Source organism: Schistocerca piceifrons, chromosome 3 (genome assembly GCF_021461385.2).
Source record: "Schistocerca piceifrons isolate TAMUIC-IGC-003096 chromosome 3, iqSchPice1.1, whole genome shotgun sequence".
NCBI lineage: Eukaryota > Metazoa > Arthropoda > Insecta > Orthoptera > Acrididae > Schistocerca > Schistocerca piceifrons.
In genome coordinates this window covers 534,347,798-534,366,364 of record NC_060140.1, presented here as the reverse complement: position 1 = coordinate 534,366,364, position 18,567 = coordinate 534,347,798, and the positions used below count along the sequence as shown (strand labels likewise).

At 41.8% G+C, this 18,567-nt stretch overlaps 1 protein-coding gene across 3 annotated transcripts in view; it reads left to right on the top strand.

Moving 5' to 3' along the window:
* Window positions 1-18,567, top strand: part of LOC124787825 (lateral signaling target protein 2 homolog) — a 328,543-nt gene that overhangs the window by 244,709 nt on the left and 65,267 nt on the right. For all 3 annotated transcript variants that reach the window (XM_047254758.1, XM_047254757.1, XM_047254759.1), the window contains exon 2: window positions 2,097-2,243. In XM_047254758.1, the coding sequence (XP_047110714.1) occupies window positions 2,097-2,243 (147 nt within the window). The remainder of the gene's footprint in view (window positions 1-2,096; window positions 2,244-18,567) is intronic.

Below are 18,567 nucleotides of genomic sequence, written 5' to 3'. Positions count from 1 at the left end.
GCTATGCGAAAGCCGCTTATGGAGATCGGCTTCTCTGCAATTGACCTGCGCTCAGTACTACACCGCAAGGTTTTTGCGGCTTTGGGATACGAAATGGCATAACCTCAGCACGCACAGCAAACTGCGTGCCATTAAGGAGACTATGAATGTGTGGCAGTCCTTCATGCCGGCCTCTCACAGGGACTCAGGGGTTCTCTGCCGGCTCCACAGTGGCCACGCTTGGGTGACACACGACTGCCCCCTGCACCGTGATGACCCGCCTAAGCGTCGGTGCGGCGCCCAGCTGACGGTGGCCCATATGTTGGTGAGCTGTCCTTTGGCTGCCCTGCGACGGACTCTTCAGTTACCAGACTCGTTGCCATTGGTTTTAGCTGACAACGCCTCATCGACTGATTCAGTTTTACGTTTTATACGTGACTGTGGGTTTTATCTTTTTATGCAAGTTTTAGCACATGTCCTTTCTCCTTTTGTGTTCTGCACTCTAATGCGTTTAGGGTGGATGTTTTAATGTGTCGCAGAGTGGCTGGCTTTTCCTTTTTATTCTCATGATCGGCAAGCCACGGTCATCTGCTCTCTTGTTTTTACCCCTTCACCCTGTTTCTTGCTTCTCTCTCTGTGGTTTTCGTTTCTTGTCCATAGTAGTGTTCGTTGTCTTTCTGTCGTTCTTTTGGTTCTTCCTTTTCTCCTGTTATTGTGCTGTACGTCTCCTTTCTTTTCTTCTTCCCCTTGTGTAATTATTTTACCGATGACCTCGCAGTTTGGTCTCTTTCTCCCCCCCCCCCCTCTTCCTCTCTTTCAAACCAATCAACCATTAAACTCTCTCACTTTCGTTTATTGAATGCAGTTAACCTTACAAGTGAGAAAGTATCTTGAGGTACCTGCACTCCTGCTGTATTCACTTTCACAAATTAAAAAAAAAAAATTAATGCCAACGGGAGTAAAAACTGAGATTAGAGGACATCAGGCATGTGATCGGAAAACAAACCTTATACTAGAGACACGAACATAAATGTGATAAAAACAGCAGTAATAACCATTGACAACACTTTTCTCCTTTTTATGTTTTTTCGTCTCCAATTCCTCTCTCGAAACCCATTTCTGATTATCCACTTGTTTTGACGCTTGTAATGGAAAATTTTCTTGTGAGCATTAGAAAGAAAAAGTTGTTATTAGCAAATGCTTTTGAGGAAGCAAAAAATGATCAGAAACTGCATACATGAGGAGCAGATCAGTATCAGTTCGTCACATGAAATTTCGTATGTTAATTACTCTCGCCACTTTGAGAAAATTTTTCTAAGTTAATAAAAATGGGTAGAACAAAGTGACTCGAATAAAATCACAGTATTATGTAACTTATTCTGAGAATTATAAATCTGTAATAAATATATTGTACATTTAAGTTTATTGTGCAGTGCAATAACTGAGTACGGTGTTGGTCATTCCGTGTATTGTTTATTATTAGGAGAGGAGATATTAAATTTTCGTAAGGCAGCCTAAGTTATGAAGTGACTTTACAAATTGCCCTCAGAGATAATTGTTTTCCATTATTTCAGCTTGTAGGGCAAGTAAATGGAGCTCATGGAAGAAGCACAAAACAGATTTTCTAAAGGCCCCTCCCAACTAATAAGCAGCCAGCTATTCAGACCTCATAGTCTGGTTTAAGACGCACAATTCACCGTCAAAATTGCAGTCCGGAAAACTACATTCTTTCTTGTAATTAACCCTAGCTGTGTTGTGTTAATTAATAATTATTATGAAGAAGAAGAGTTCATAATTACAAATGACTACTTCATTATTCCTTACTGTGACTGCTACTGTTTTTTTTTTACTCGGCCAGTGTGGGAGTAACTTCGGAACATTGCTTGACCTCACATTTGTGAATATAAAAATATTTTTTCCAAGCTCAGTGTTATTTTACTTAATTATTAACTATCATTTATAACGGAAACCTTACAATTCTGTGCTCTTTATACACTTCTACTTTTTAAGTTGTACATTAATTAATCAGGTACTTTCTAAATATTCAAATTGTAGTTTATATGTTTACAGTGACACTGTTTCCAGGTTTTGAGAGAAAATTTCTTTGTGTCTTGCAGAAGGATGATCCATCACTGTTGGCACAGTTCTTCTACGCTGATGAAGCATTGAATGTGGTGGCTGCAGAGCTGGATAGTTTTGATGGAAGGAAAGATCAGGAGCGTTGTCTGGCACTTGTTAACCACCTAAGACAATGCCAGCACAAGGTCTGTATTTTGCACGAAATCCCCATATCCTGTCACAGGACACGTTATTGGAAAAGAACGAAAGATTTGTCTTGATAAGCATTTTAGGTGTAGTAATATTTTGGTGGGCGAGATAAAACATTGAAAGTTGTCTTTTGTTTTCAGTACTGTGTAGCCGTAAAATCCAGAATATAAATTGTTCATACATTGGCGGAAAAAAGTGCACCCTTTTAGAGATTTCCGATTTAATCAATATTTATTGCTGCAACAGTGCATATGGAGTACACAAAATCATGACATTTAAAGATCAGTAGCATAAGCGATTCTGAGATACCAGGTATCGACTTAAGCTGCAACACTCACATTAGAACGCGGTGTAGTCTCAATTGTCCGCAATGCAGGCGCTGGTTCTGGCATCTAGTAGATCGTAAAGATGGCGAATACTGTCTTGGGATACCTTATGCCACGTCTGTTCGATCCGTTCACACAGTTCTGTAAGAGTTGTTGGTTGACGAGTCGCACTAGCCACCTCTCGTCCCATCGTATCCCACACGTGTTTGTTTGGAGACAAGTCCGGATATTGTGCTGGTCAGGCAAATTGCTGCACGCCTTCTGAGCATGTTGGATTGCACGGATAGTGTGTGGGCGAGCATGATCCTGTTGGAACAACACATCACCATTGTGTTGCAAGAACGACAAAAGAATGGATCTAACAACATTCAGCACATGCCGAGCTCTGGTTAGCGTCCCGTCCAGGGACACCAAAAATATAAGAGAGTTGTAGCTTATCGCACCCCAGACCATTATGCCTGGGGTCGGGCAACTGTATCATGGATGAAGGCACTCTACGAGACACCACTCACAAGGTCTTCGTCGTACGCGCAAACGATGAGCAGGTGTGTGCAGCAGACTACTTTCTTTGCTGAAGACAACGGTGCACCATCCTCTGACGGTAACAGTCGAGCTGTGTACGTCGATGCTATAGCGTGAGTAGAAGACAGATTGGAGGTATGAGTGCTGGTAGCCGTGCTGTTAATAACCGGCTTGCAACAGTTCGTCTTGACACGTCTTGGCTCACAAGCCGTATTACCCGATCTGCCACTGCTGTCCTTACAATACGGCGATCCTGGCGGCCGTCTGTGCGTGCGAACATCCATAACCACGTTTACAGGTGTGGGAATGTGCACGTGACCACTGCTACCAGTATTGTTGCACAGTTGACGCATCACATCCAACTTGCGTGGCAATTCTCCGAAAGGACCGTTCTGCCACTTGGAAGGCAACTGTTTGACATCTTTCAAACTCCCTTAGTTGGCTGAAGGGAGCCGAATGTGTCTCTGTGACGTAGTTGCCTGCTTACTTCATACTTTTGCACCACATGGAGCCTTCTGGCTGTGAGGATTATTTATTAGAGGATAGACACAGATGTTACCCTGGTAGCTATGCCAGTGCGCTGTCTGTTGTTGGACGTCGTCAGAATCATTATCAGTACATTCATTCTCTCCCATGCGGAATATGCCGTCAAAGGATCAAAATCGTCGTTGTCTCTCCAGGTGTACTATTTATTTTGGGCTGTGTACACTGACGGGAAAAAAATTGCAGTACCGTGAAGGAGTTGTGCGACATAAACAAAAGTTGGTAAGTGGGTTTCTCCATCTGAAAGACTATGTTAATTCAGATTTCGTGACAGTTGCAGAAGAGTGGCGCTAATAGCGCCACTGTCAGGATGCCAGTCAGGTTCGCTTTAAATGCATGCTGTACCGGTCGTGGAAGTTAGTTACCTCCGAGATTAGATGTGGTGAACAGGTACTAGTAAAGAAAGCCTTTAAGGCGACATAGATGCCATTTATCAACACGTCACTGAGTTCGAATGAGGTTGTGTACTAGGTCTACGAGAAGTTGGACTTTTTACACTCTGGGGTATTGCAGAAACACTTGGCAGGGATGTTGCCATTGTGTGCGATTGCTGGCAGCAGTGGTCAGGAGAATGTATGGTCGCAAGAAGACCGGGCTCTGGACGGCCAAGAGGCACTACCAAGAGGGAATGGTTCAAATGGCTCTGAGCACTATGGGACTCAACTTCTGAGGTCATCAGTCCCCTAGAACTTAGAACTGCTTAAACCTAACTAACCTAAGGACATCACACACATCCATGCCCGAGGCAGGATTCGAACCTGTGACCGTAGCGGTCGCGCGGTCCAGACTGAAGCGCCTAGAACCGCTCGGCCACACCGGCCGGCACCAAGAGGGAATACAATCGTTTTCGGTGTATGGGTCTGCTGCGTTGTACTGCCTCTGCAGCAGCAATTTGAACAGCAGTTTGCACCATAGTGTCACAACAAACTGTTGCAGATCAGTTACTTCAAGGACAGTTCCTACTCAGCCGCCTTGTAGCACGCATTCCAGTGACTCCAAACCACCGCCATTTGCAACTTCAGTGGTGTCAAGCAGGGTGGAGATCTGTTGCTTTTCTAATGAAAGCTGGTTCTGCCTCAGTGCCAGTGATGGCCACGTGGCGGTTAGGAGGCCAGTTGAGGGCCTGCAGTCAGTCTGTCTGCGTCCTAGACACACTGGACCTACACCTGGAGTTAGGGTGGGGGGGGGGGTGGGGGGTGCAATTTACCTCCCGCACCCTGACTGCAAATATGTAAGCATTCGAGGGGTCTTTTCCAACAGTATAATGCTCGCCAACATGCTGCTTTTGTACCCCAACATGGTTTGTAGAGTGTCGACACGTTGCCTTGGCCTGCCCGATCATGAAATCTGTCTCCAATCGAGCACAAATGGGACATCATCGGGCAACAACTTGAGCATCATCCATAACAAACATTGACCATCCCTGTATCAACCGACAACATGGGAGGGAGAGGCTTGGGACTCATCACATAAACTGACGTCCAGCACATGTACAACACAATGCACACACGTTGGCATGCTTGTATTCAACATTCTGGTTTTTACACCGGTTGTTAATGTAACAGCATTCCACATTTGCAATGGCTTACCTCACACTTACATTATCCTGTGATCTGACAATATTTATCACTTAAACATGTTACCTAGACAAATGTATTCACGAAATTTCATTACTCTACATTAATTATTTTTCCTGTTGCATTTTTCCCTCCATGAGTCTATGTTGACTGTTACACAATTGTCATGAGTTACTCTTTTACAATATACACTGATGATCCAAAACATTGTGACCATCAGCTTAAAAGCTTGTTTGTCCATATTTGGAACGAAATACATCACTGATTTTGATTTTGTGTATCACGGATCTGGCAGTTTGTTGGTAGGTTTGTGGAAGTATGTAGCTTTAAATGTCTATGCACAGATGATTTACTTAGTGAAAATAAGTAGTCGCTGATAAGCGTACGCAGTGGTGGCACCTGATAATGATTCAGATGGGTTTTGTTGGCTTTATATCAGGCGAATTTAGTCTCCAAGACATCAACATGGGTTCCCTATAATGTTCCTTAAATCACTGTAGCACGGTTCCAGCTCCAAGACATGGACATTTATACTGCTACAAAGATGACATTGCCATTGGGGAAGACATAAAGCATGAAGGGATACAGGTAGTTTGCAGCTGTCAGCACGTGTTCGACTACTAACACAGGCCCCATGCAAATGCGTGAGAATGTCTCCCATAGCAAAATTCTGCTCCCACCAGGGTGTGTCCGCGGTGCCGTGCATTTTCCAAGCCTCTGTTCTCCTTGATGAGGGCGTCTATAGAAATGACCATTGACCTAGTGTAGCAAAAATGTGGTACACCCGAAGAGCTGACACGTTTCCATTGATTGACGGTCGACTCCCGATGGTCCTGTGCCAACTGCAATCATAACTGACAGTGTCGTTGGGTCAACATGTGAACATTGAGGGGTGGTCTGCAGTGGATCTCTGTGTTGAACGAGGTATGATGAACAGTGTCCTCTGAAATACTTGTGTGAGCACTAGAATTGTGTTTTTTTTGGCAGAGATGCCACAGCTCACCATCTATCTGACTTTACAGAGTAGACAAGCTTCCGAACCCCACGTTCTGTGAAGAGTCATGGACGTCTAACAATTTAGTGCCTAGTGTTAGTTTCACTGTCCTCCTGTCTCTTTCTGTAGATGCTCACAACAGTAGCATGTGAACATTCAACCAGCTTCGCCCTTTTCGACATATTCATTCAGAGGGTTTGCATTACCGTGTATAATCATCTGTCCTTTGAGAAAGTCACTTATCTCAGTGGATTTCCTCATTTGCAGCCCGTACCTTTGCTATGGTGATCCCCTCCATCTGCCTCTGCTGTGCTTACGTACTTTTCATAGCGCATCACATGCCTACAATGTCACTAGGTGGCGTCCAACCTTCGTGGCCAGTGGTCATAATGTTTTAGCTCATCGGTGTACATTACATATTCTAGATGATGATGATGATGATGATGATGATGATGATGATGATGATATTCATAAGAAATACCAATATGTGATGACTTCATATGCCAATATCCAGTGGCTAGTAATTGACAAAGTAGATAATAGTTCAGACATATATGCCATAGTGGCTGCTTATGGTAACCACTATTTCTAGCTTTCTCCAATGAACATTACCCTCGTGATGTTGAGGGCTAGAATAGACTTGCAGTAATTCCTTGCGTGTCAGAAGCAGGGTCTCAGAGGAGTGTTCTTTGACTTAAGTCCACTTATATGGTTTGACGTCTACTTTTCTAAATTTCACAGAAGTGCGGACTATTTGGAGGATAACACCTTACATGGTGGATAATCTACATACCATGTGCTATGATATCATGCTCCTGGAGAGAAGTGTCATGATATATCCTCATGGTTATAGCTCCCAGACAGCGCAGGGACCACACTGCTGATTCACCAGTTTGTGCCCCTGCGGCAGTGTGATATTTACACAATGTTTGCGAAGTTTGACATCACATCGATTGCATGGAGTCATTAACACCTTTTCTTGAAATAAAGTGCCTTTTAATCTTGCATTTTATTTTCCCTCTTGAAAACCAAAGAATACTGCTGGTAGGTTCTACCACCCAGTCTAACAAGAGGGCTCTTGTAGTAAGTCCTCTTTATTCAGGAATATCTCAGAGTTCCAGGGTGTATAGTAACAGAATGCATGCTGCTAGGTAGAATGTGTTTTTGTTACTTAAAAGGAAAGAGGGTAGCTTTGAAAAAGTTGCACTTTTTTACATTCGAAAGGGTTTAAATGGGATTGCACGTACATTAAAATCTGTTAAGTGGTTGCGAAATGGACATGTTGATCGAAAGCTCAAGTTCCCAAATAGCGACAAACCTTCAAAAAGACAAAAGAATCAGAGAATATGCCACTGAGATTGAGATCCATACCACCTTTAACTACAGCAAATGCGTTTTGACGTGTAGGGATCTGGTTGACATTCCCAAAGGTGAAATTAAGAGCTGAATGGGCACAAGAAGGCATTGTTGATGTCCATAGTATAATGACAAGGGTGGATGGCAATCTGGCGAAGCGAGGCTCATTTATACTTACTTTCTTACCGCATGAAGCTCTCAGGGAATGTCAAGGCAGGTTTCCTTCACCTAAGCATGCAGCCTTACATCGCCCAACTCATTGTGCTGTTTCATACTACTGTTGGTTGTAAGGGAGAAGCCATTCGTGGCAAATGAAGTAAGGCCATCCAAATATGAGTTTCTCCTTTGAAGTGTGTGAATTACTCTTGGGATCACCGTGTCTGGAGTAGGAACTGCAGCATATATCTCGAAGAATGAAAGATACAAGAACTTAAATTTATGAAGCACATCTCTTATGGTGAGATGGAAAATATGTTCAAGGCCATGGCCATGCCAACAAATGTGCCCTCTATTTTATGTGACTCAAATGAATGTGGTGCCCATTGTGAAGTTTTGTGATTTATTCAACATGTTTCCTAAGATTTTAGGGAGATCCTCTTAATGTGTTAAGAGTGAGTGACTGGCTCACCCCTGTTGTTTATAAGTGGTCAGCCAGTCACATTTCTCTGTGCCATGCATATAGCTCCTCTGTTGTTTTACTTATATTGTAATTCTATCTCCATTGTCTTAAGGCATATGAGATAGTGATCATGTGGGTCAGCGTGAGTGAGATGGGAGTGAGTGTCATTTTATAGGTTACCTCCTCACTGTGTGACAAAAATTTTAGCCATTTTATTCCCATTCGTTTCTTGTAATAAGTGTAATCTCGTCACGCGCGCGCGCGTACACACACACACACACACACACACACACACACGCACGCACGCACACACACACACACACACACACACACACACACACACACACACACACACACACACACACACACACACACACACACACACGGGAAGGGACATCAGCTCCCTCAGCCCCCACACCAATGGCATTGTCAATAACCTCTCTGTCAGTGCAGCTAGAGATGCCTCATACTCCCCAATATCACCAGGCAGGAGGATACCTGCTAAGGTGCCCCCTCCCTTCCAGGATGATATGGACCAGAAGTCTACTGCCAATAAGTGGCTGAAAAAGCCACAAGCTGTGGGTCATAGAAAAGAATGGACCTCTCTTTCCCAGAAGTCAAGATAGGAAAATCCTCACAGGAATTGAAACCTTAGAGGAGCAAGAAGGGAAAAATTGAAGGGTATACCAAATTCTATGAGTCTTCATGGCACTCTAGGAGACATGATTTTTAGAAACCTAACCTCCTTCTGTTGAAAATTTCAAATCCTATAGTAAAAACCTTGTTAACACTCAGAGGGTGTCTAGATGAGTCTGTTCACTCATAGTCTCCTGACAACTTCATTGAGCAGGTGCCAATAAACATTGTATTGGAAGCTGTGGCTATTAGTGTCCACTAGTCATTTATGGTAGCAGTATGTAATATCTGTCTACCCCCCAGACACACATATAACATATTGCCAGCTGATGGAGCTAATGGAACAGCTGCCTCCACCCTTCCTTCTATTCGGGGACTTCATTGTCTACAAGCCTCATTGTGGTTGTCAAAACACATGTAGCAATGTCCAGTTAATAGAGTATATAAGTTCAGAATTGGAAGTCTTCCTACTTTACACTGGAGCAGCAACACATTTAGGAACAGCCCATGCAATTTACTGAACCATAGAAATTACAGTGTGCACTCCGAGAACCTCACCCTTAATCTGGTAGTACGACCATGACAACCTCTGTGACAATGACCACTTTTCTATCACTCATTCTGTGTCATATCATGGCTCAGTGGAATACATGCCACGTTGGTCACTTTGAAAAAGCAACTGGCAAACAACTTTGAAGCCAGTCATGAGGAGTGTATTGAAGGAGAGGTGCAAGATGCTATTTACATGATTGTACATTGCAGGAGCAACATTATCTTAGGCTTCAGGTGCTCCACACAAGAAACACATCCCATGTGGTATGTAGAAATTGCTGTAGCTATCATCAAGTGTCGAAGTGCCTTTCAGCAACATAAACACCATCCTTCTACAAAAGTTTTATAGCATTCAAGAGACTTGTGTGTAGGCCTGGTTTTTAATTGAAAAGTGGATGTGGAGTTGTTGGGAACAGTATGCATCATCTATGGGAGCCCACACCTATCGCCTCAAGTACAGGCTAATTTCTGCCACATTTGCAACTGCACATCATTCACAGTAGTTCATGGCATCTTCCTCAGTGGTGAAATCTGTATTGAGCTTGTGGCCATTGCCGAAATGTCCACACACAGTAACTACCAGTTTTCTGATTTCCTGATCTAGTTGTGTGTACAGGACCTTCAATCAATCAGTGTTCTATTTAGTGAATAGGAGTTCCACAATTATTGTAAAGAGTGTCGACATGCAAACCCCTGACATGATAAAATCCACAATCAGATGCTAAGACACTCTAGCAAAGACAGCGTAAGACACATCCTCAGCTTTTTCAATCATATTTGGTGAGAAGAGAAGTTTCCCTCCCCAATGGTGGAGGGTATTATTATTCCTAACCTGAAAGTGGGAAAAGATTTAAATTTTAGCATATTGTTGAGCTATCTCTCTTACTAGTGGACTGCGCAAATTATTCATAAGAATGTTCGGTCGATGACTGTGCTGGTGCCTGGAAGCCAGAGAATATTTATTGCAGTTTCAAAGTGTCTGTTGGGCACTCTGATCCACTGCAGACCAATGATTCATCTGGAATCTGCAGTGTGCAATGCTTTCATGCTTCGCCAACACCTCGTCATTGTGTCCTTCGATCTGCAGCAAGCGTACGCTACCAGATTGTGCTCTCACATACACTGCATGAGTGGGGCTTCCAGAACTGTTTACAAATTTTTGTACAGAATTTCCTATCTCTTTTACCGTTCCAGTTCTGGGTAGCAACCCTCAGCAGCCAGTATTATGTATAGGAAAGTGATGTCCATCCTGGATCAGTCCTGAGGGAAACTCTCTGTGCCATTACCGTATATGTTATCGTGACTGCAGTGAGTTGCAGATTCTCACTGTCACTGTATATGGATGACCTATGCTTGTATTATTGCACTACATCATTGCCCACCACGGAGTAAGCCTGTTGATAAAATATCAGTATAGATATATTAATACTTTTCCAAAAAAATTTTCGATGTGAATCAGCAACATCTCATTCCCCAATATATTGATATCAGAAAGGCAATACCAAGTGCCAATATTTTCATTTTACATTATGTTTTCAGTATATACTTGAAACTGTTCTTTTGAAATTATAGTAGAACATCATTTTACTTTCATTGTGGGATGAGTCTTGCTATTTTTTGAGCTTTCAACACATCCAACCTTTCTCTTTGACTATGTGAGGCAATCATAGGCGGCACAGAGTGGTAGTCCAATTACACTGGGGTGGCATTGTGAATGGAATAACAAGATATCTGGTGCGAAGAAATACCACACCAGTTGCATTAAAAACAATTTTTAACACAACTAGTGTGCTATTTCTTCACATCAGCATTCTTCAAAAACAGTTGTTGAAAATGATGAACAAAAATCTAAATGACAAGATTGGTCTTTGCGGTGTGCAGACACATCTGAGGGGAAATGCTGACATAATCAGGGATTGGCACTATGAATAGAAATAGCAACTTTTAACTTCACCATGCAATTTTGACACTACAGCTGCTAGGTGCTGGCGTTTGTAGAAATGAAAAAAACAGTGAAGTCGACATGATATGTTCTGGACAAATCCGATGTGTGACGAAACTGAATGACGGACCCACTAAACACCTTTCATTGTGCCAGATTCAGAAAGTTAACATTGTTAGCAAAATGGTTGTCACCAAGCATGAATGAATGTGCATCATTTTCCTTTCAGTTCATGCTATAAGGGGGATAAGAAGGCTTTTAGCTTGTTGATTTACAGAATATCTAATAATAAATCAATACGCAGCTCTAAAACCAGCACTGTATTAACAATGTGCAAGTGATATTTTTATAGGCTGATACATGGGTCATTCCACACCAAGTGGTCTAAAACTGAAAAAAGTTCCCACCATCATGGTCTCCAATTTTCGTCAAATTTTAACTGTAGCTTTAGTCAAGTGTTGAAGTAAGTTTCCCAAGATTTCAGGCCTCTAGCTGCAATAGCTGCTGATCTAGACCCCCTTGTCTGAAGTGTACTTAGTCCGTGTGCATGCAACATAAAAAAAATGTCATATTTGGAGTCTAATAAAATCGAAACTAATTCATAAGAATGGTTAGTAAGATGCGACCCTGTACAGTTTTTTTTGCTGATTCCAACGAAATTATGTATAACATTACTCATGCAAACCCCGGTCAAATAACTCGACTCAAAGTATACTTCAAAATTTGTCGTGACACAACGCGACAAATTTTGACCAATATTAAGACTGCAATGATTTCCTTGCAGTTGAAGATATGGACTTGAACTTTTGGCCAAGCTTCATGCTTGTGCTAGACATAATGCAGCCGGATTTGCAATGATCCAGGCCATATGGTCGCCCTGCAGTATCTCTTCAAATTAGGCAGTGTCAGCACAAACGGTAAAATTTACCAAAGTTTCAAGCCAATTACTAAAAAATAGTTGGCCTGAATCTGCTTGTGAATAGTATCACCTAAAAGAGAAACTCTTGCTCTACAAGACTGACATTTGTTTTTTTTGCAACGCGACCATTAAGTACTCATTAACTCACATCAAAGTTGTTATATTTTGTATGCGCGATGCACTAATTTTTCTTCATTTCTAGGAATTTGAATCTTAATAGTCGCTTAGAATTACTGATATAATTGGATATTTCATTCGTGTTTTATTCAGTGATTGGCCAGTGAGAGATGTCAGAAGTTAATGAAGAAGAAGAATCGTTGGCCCCCTGTTCAATTGGAAAAGATGCTGCTGCATCGAAGTGCCATGTTATCTTCTATGCTAAGAAGACTGGATTCAAAGCGTTTAGTGATTTCACAGAATGTGACCAGAAATTGCTTGTTTCGCGTTCAGAAGCCAAACTTGACGAAAATTCCATCATTTGCTTCCACCATGAAGCCCTCTTCCTACATGAATATCAAGCGATGCAAAAGAAATGTTGCAATCCATTCAAGAAGAGGAATCACAATGTAAAAGCTGGACTTAGACTGCTTGATAATGAAACAGCTGCCAAACTTTGCCTGTTAAAGAAAAAAGAAGTGATTGATATAAAACCTGGTCAGAAGCTTTGCCCTCGCTGCATGTCGGCACTGAACCAAAAGCTAGAAGATTCATCATCACTATCAACCCAATCTGAACAAGATTTCACAACGGATGAAACTGAACCAGCCATCAACAAAAGTTTATCATTTATTGGTGCTTCACCATTGAAAAGAAGACAACTAAGTAAAAGAGATAAGCAAAGCTATGCAAAAAGAAAGATCTTGGATGCACAAAGTTTAATTGGGAATCAAATTGCTGCTGCTGTAGGAATCAATTACGATGAACAGCCAAGTTCAAGTAAAAGTCGCCCATGCAATAATTGTGCAGATCTTGATAATCTTATAGAAGAGTTGAAAGAAAAATGTAAAGTGTCAAATCGTAGGACAAAAGTTCAAATATTGACCTTGGTTCCAAGAAGCTGGACAATTAAAGATACGACAACAGCATTTAATGTATCAGAAAGAATGGTAAAGCAAGCGAGAAAACTGAAGAATGAGCAAGGTGTTCTAGCTTTTCCAGCAAATCGGCAAGGAAGGAAGCTTTCAGATGAAGTTGTCCAGAAAGTACATGACTTTTTTCAAGATGACGAATTCAGCAGACTTTGTCCAGGGAAGAAAGACTGTGTGCCTGTGAGAATTTCAGGAACAAAGGTGTACAAGCAAAAGCGGTTGTTGCTTTGCAATTTGAAGGAAATGTACGTGTCTTATCAGAAGCAAAATGGACCAGAAATTGGCTTCTCAAAGTTTTGCGAGCTTAGACCAAAATGGTGTGTTACAGTTGGCTCTGCTGGAATGCACTCAGTTTGTGTCTGTACAATACACCAAAATGTCAAGCTTATGCTCACTGGTGCATCAATCAATGAAGACTACAAGGAAATTCTTAGCAAAGCTGTTTGCAGCTTGGAAAACAAGGATTGTATGCTTCATCGTTGTGAAAACTGCCCTGGTCCAGAAGGTGTAGAAGCAGTTATTGCAACATATTTTGAAGATAATGACCCTGAAGAACTGATTGAGTACAAACAATGGATTCATACCGACAGGGATACTTTAGAAACAAAGCAGCTTTCAACAGAAGAGTATGTTGAAGATATTGCAGCAAAAATTTGGAACCTGTCTTGTCATCACTACATTGCCAAGCATCAAAGCCAGCACCTGAAAGCTCTCAAAACTGATTTGAAAGAAGGCGAATTCATAATACTAATGGATTTTGCTGAAAACTATTCATTTATTGTTCAAGATGCAGTGCAAGGCTTTCACTGGGAAAACAGTCAAGCAACAGTTCATCCATTTGTAGTCTACTACTGTGAAAACGAAGAGGTGCAATGTGTGAATCTTTGTGTTATTAGTGACTGCCTTCGACACGATACGATTACTGTCCATGTTTACATTGGAAAAGTAATCAATTACCTGAAGATGCAATTTTCCAAAATAAGCCACATCCACTACTTCAGTGATGGTTCAGCTGCACAATATAAGAATTTCAAGAATTTTCTCAACTTATGCTATCACAAAGAAGATTTTGAAATAACAGCAGAATGGAATTTCTTTGGAACAAGCCATGGAAAGTCGCCTTGTGATGGCATTGGAGGCACAACAAAACGGTTGGCAGCAAGAGCAAGTTTGCAACGTCCATATGAAAACCAGATTCTAACACCCAAAGATCTTTTCAACTTCTGCAATGATAATATCAATGGAATCAAATTCTTTTTCATCAGCAAAGAGGAAGTTGAAGAAGAAAAAGCTTCTCAAGAAGAAAGATTCCTGCAAGGGCACACTCTAGCTGGCACAAGAGAAAACCACCATTTTTTGCCCATTGATATGACGACAATTAAGGTCAGTAGAGTTTCTAATGATGCGACATCTTTTTTGGCCAAAATTAGTGCTGCTGAAGTAGTAGTTCAAGTCATGGATCTTCAGCCTGGGCAGTATGTTGCTTGCATTTATGAAAAGAAATGGTGGATTGGAAACATCGTTGAAATCTCAGTCGAACAGAAAGATGCTTTCATAAGCTTTATGCATCCTCATGGTCCTGCAAGTTCATTTTATTGGCCCTTAAGACGTGATACTTGCTGGATTCCAGAACAACTTATCATTGGTGTTATTCCAGCTCCATCAGTGACATCATCTGGTCGGCAATACAGTTTTCCTGAAAGCATTCTCTTGCAAATCAACGATGCTTCCAGAATGATGAAGTAACTGAGGAAGACAGGCTTGGGAACCTGCATAAAGAAACCCACAATCAGGCTTGGGATCCTGTGGTAAAGACACCCTGTAATCAGGCTTGGGAACCTGCAGTAAAGATACCCACCCGTGGCTGTTACTGCATGGCTATCGGGCGTGGCCCCTATGGCGATGGGGATGCTGGTTTTATTGTGATAACCAGTAATGGCTCAGCCATCATGGACCAACGCAGGGCACTGCGCACACAAAATATAAGATACTTTGACCTGAGTAAATAAGCACTTAATGGAAGCGTTGCAAAAGAAAAATATATCCATCTTGTAGAGCAAGAGTTTCTCTTTCAGATGATACTATTCACAATTAAATCCAGGCTGACTATTTTGTAGTAATGGGCTTTGAACTTTGGTAAATAAAGCCATTTGCGCTGACACTGCCAAATTTGAAGAGATTTTGCAAGGCGACTATAAAGCCTGGGTAGTTGGAAATCCAGCTGTATTATGTCCAGCACAAAGATAAGACTTGGTAAAAAGTTCAAGTCCATATCTTTATCTGCAAGGAAATTATTGCAGTCTGAATATTGGTCAAAATTTGTCGCATTAAGTCACGACAGAATTAGGGGTACACTTTGAGTCGACTTGTTTGACCGGATTTTGCATCAGTAATCTTATAATTAATTTCGTTTGAATCAGCACAAAAAACTGTACAGGGTCTCATCTTACTAACCATTCTTATGAATTGGTTTCAATTTTATGAGACCCCAAAAATGGCATTTTGTCTGATGTCGCGCGCATGCGAACTTACTACCCTTCAGACAAGGGGGTGTAGATCAGCAAGTATTGCAGCTAGAGGCTTGAAATCTTGAGAAACTTAATTTAGCACTTGACTAGTGCTACAGATAAAATTTGAAGAAAATTGGAGACATGATGGTGGGAAGGTTTAGACCACTTGGCATGGAATGACCCACATCTGTATTTTTTATGGCAATATATTGATACTTTTTTCGATGTATCAAGTGCCAATCATGATATTTTTTAAATATCGGGGCCCTGAATCTTAGATGATAATTTTCTCCCACAAAAACACATGCCTCGTGCTGTTTTGTTGACTCGGGACTCGCATCCTCACCCAGAACTCTACCTTAGTTACCAGTTACTGGAAGTAATTGAAAGTTTAAAATTTTTAGGCGTTTTATTTGACAATAAGTTAACATGGTTACCATGTGTACGCCAGCTCAAGGCAAATTGCGTGAGGAAACTAAACACCCCCCAGGTTTCTCTGGAGTTCTCCTATTGTTCTACAAAGCTTTGATTTATCCTGCCTGGACTAAGGATATTTTGCCTTCAGGTTTGTGAGCACCACTGAGGGTCAGATACCAGCAACTTGTAGCAGACTTTGGGGTTACAATCTGTCAGTTGCCTACCCATCCATTTTACTTACAAGGGAACCTCCCCAACGCACCACCCCTCAGATTTAGTTATAAGTTGACACAGGGGATAGGCCTTGAAAAACTGAACACAGATCAATCGAGAAAACAGGAAGAAGTTGTGCGGAACTATGAAAAAATAAGCAAAATATACAAACTGAGTAGTTCATGTGAAAGACAAGTAACATCAAGGCCAACATGAACTCAGGAGCGCCGTGGTCCTATGGTTAGCGTGAGCAGCTGCGGAACGAGAGGTCCGTGGTTCAAGTCTTCCCTTGAGTGAAAATTTTAATTTTTTATTTTCAGTTTATGTGACAAACTCTTATGTTTTCATCACTTTTTTGGGAGTGATTATCACATCCACAAGAAAACCTAAATCGGGCAAGGTAGAAGAATCTTTTTACCCAATCGCCAAGTGTACAAGTTAGGTGGGTCGACAACATATTCCTGTCATGTGACGTACACGCCGTCACCAGTGTCGTATAGAATATATCAGACGTGTTTTGCTGTGGAGGAATCGGTTGACCTATGACCTTGCGATCATATGTTTTCGGTTCCCATTGGAGAGGCACGACCTTTCGTCTACTAATCGCACGGTTTTGCGGTGCGGTCGCAAAACAGACATTAAACTTATTACAGTGAACAGAGACGTCAATGAACGAACGGACAGATCATAACTTTGCGAAAATAAAGAAAGTAAAATTTTCACTTGAGGGAAGACTTGAACCAAGGACCTCTCGTTCCGCAGCTGCTCACACTAACCACAGGACCACGGCGCTCTTGAGTTCACACCCTCCTTGATGTTACCTATCTTGCACATGGACTACTCAGTTTATATATTTTGCTTATTTTTTCATTGTTCCACACAACTTCTTCCTGTTTTCTCGATTGATCTGTGTTCAGTTTTTCAAGGCCTATCCACTGTGCCAACTTATAACTACATCTGAGGGGGGTGCGATGGGGAGGTTCCCTTGTTAGCACTATTTCAGAATGATCAGTTCAGACTATTCACTAATCTCCAAAAAATTGGGTAGACCAGCTGGGGTATTACTGATGGCTCTGCAAGGATCTCCACCTGTCCTGTGTACAGTGTCCCCCCTCTCAGCAACCCCCCCCCCCTCCCCCAAGGCATGCATATCTTAGTAGTACCCCAGAAATCTTTCAATTACCGAGACCCAAGACCTATTAATTGACCTTCAAAACTCCTGAACCACTGTAACATTCATCTGGAACTGAGCCACAGGGACAATCTGGGAAATGAACTACCTGACAAGTTAGCTAAAGAAGCAACTATAGGAGAGAAATTTGAACTAGGTAGAGACCAAAAATTGGAACTGCAACATCAAATTTTAAAACACGGGATACAGAATGGGAGGCTACCACTGCGCTCAACAAATTGAGGGTAATCAAAGCGACCACTAATATGTGGCATCCTTCCCTCCAAGCCTCTCATGAAGATGCCATTGTACCATGCTGACTATGTTTTGGCCACACTAGGCATTCCCGTGAGACCCTTTTACATAAAGAGGGCAAACCCCCGCCCCCAGTGCAGCTGTGGTATCATTTCATGATAGTTCATATTCTCTCATTACGTGTTCTGCTGGGTGCCCTTAGACAAATGATCAACCTGTCTAGCTAATAAAGTCATAAGTTTCCTGAGAGTAAGTGGATTTTATAACAAAATATAATTGATCTCAACATTCAGTGTCAAGGAGTGGATGTGAGGGGAGTACCTCTCACTGTAGTGTGAGTCCTGAGTGCCACCCCCCCTCCAAATCTATCTCTCTCTCTCTCTCTCTCTCTCTCTCTCTCTCTCTCTCTCTATCTATCTAATAAGCCCTCTAATCATACAGTATTCTTTTTTCCTCACTCCATTGTAAATGTGCCGATTACGAAATTTTGTGGTGAATCTTTCAGTGATCAGGTATAGTTTTAGCAGCTTGGGTCCCATCTCTCTTTTAACCATCTGACATAAGGTACTTTCTTGCAGATTTTTGACTGCAACAACCAAGTCACAGAGCCTGGAGTTGACAATTCTTCTTGTCTCATTTAACATCATTTTACTTGAATTTTCTGTGCGTCAAGGGAATGG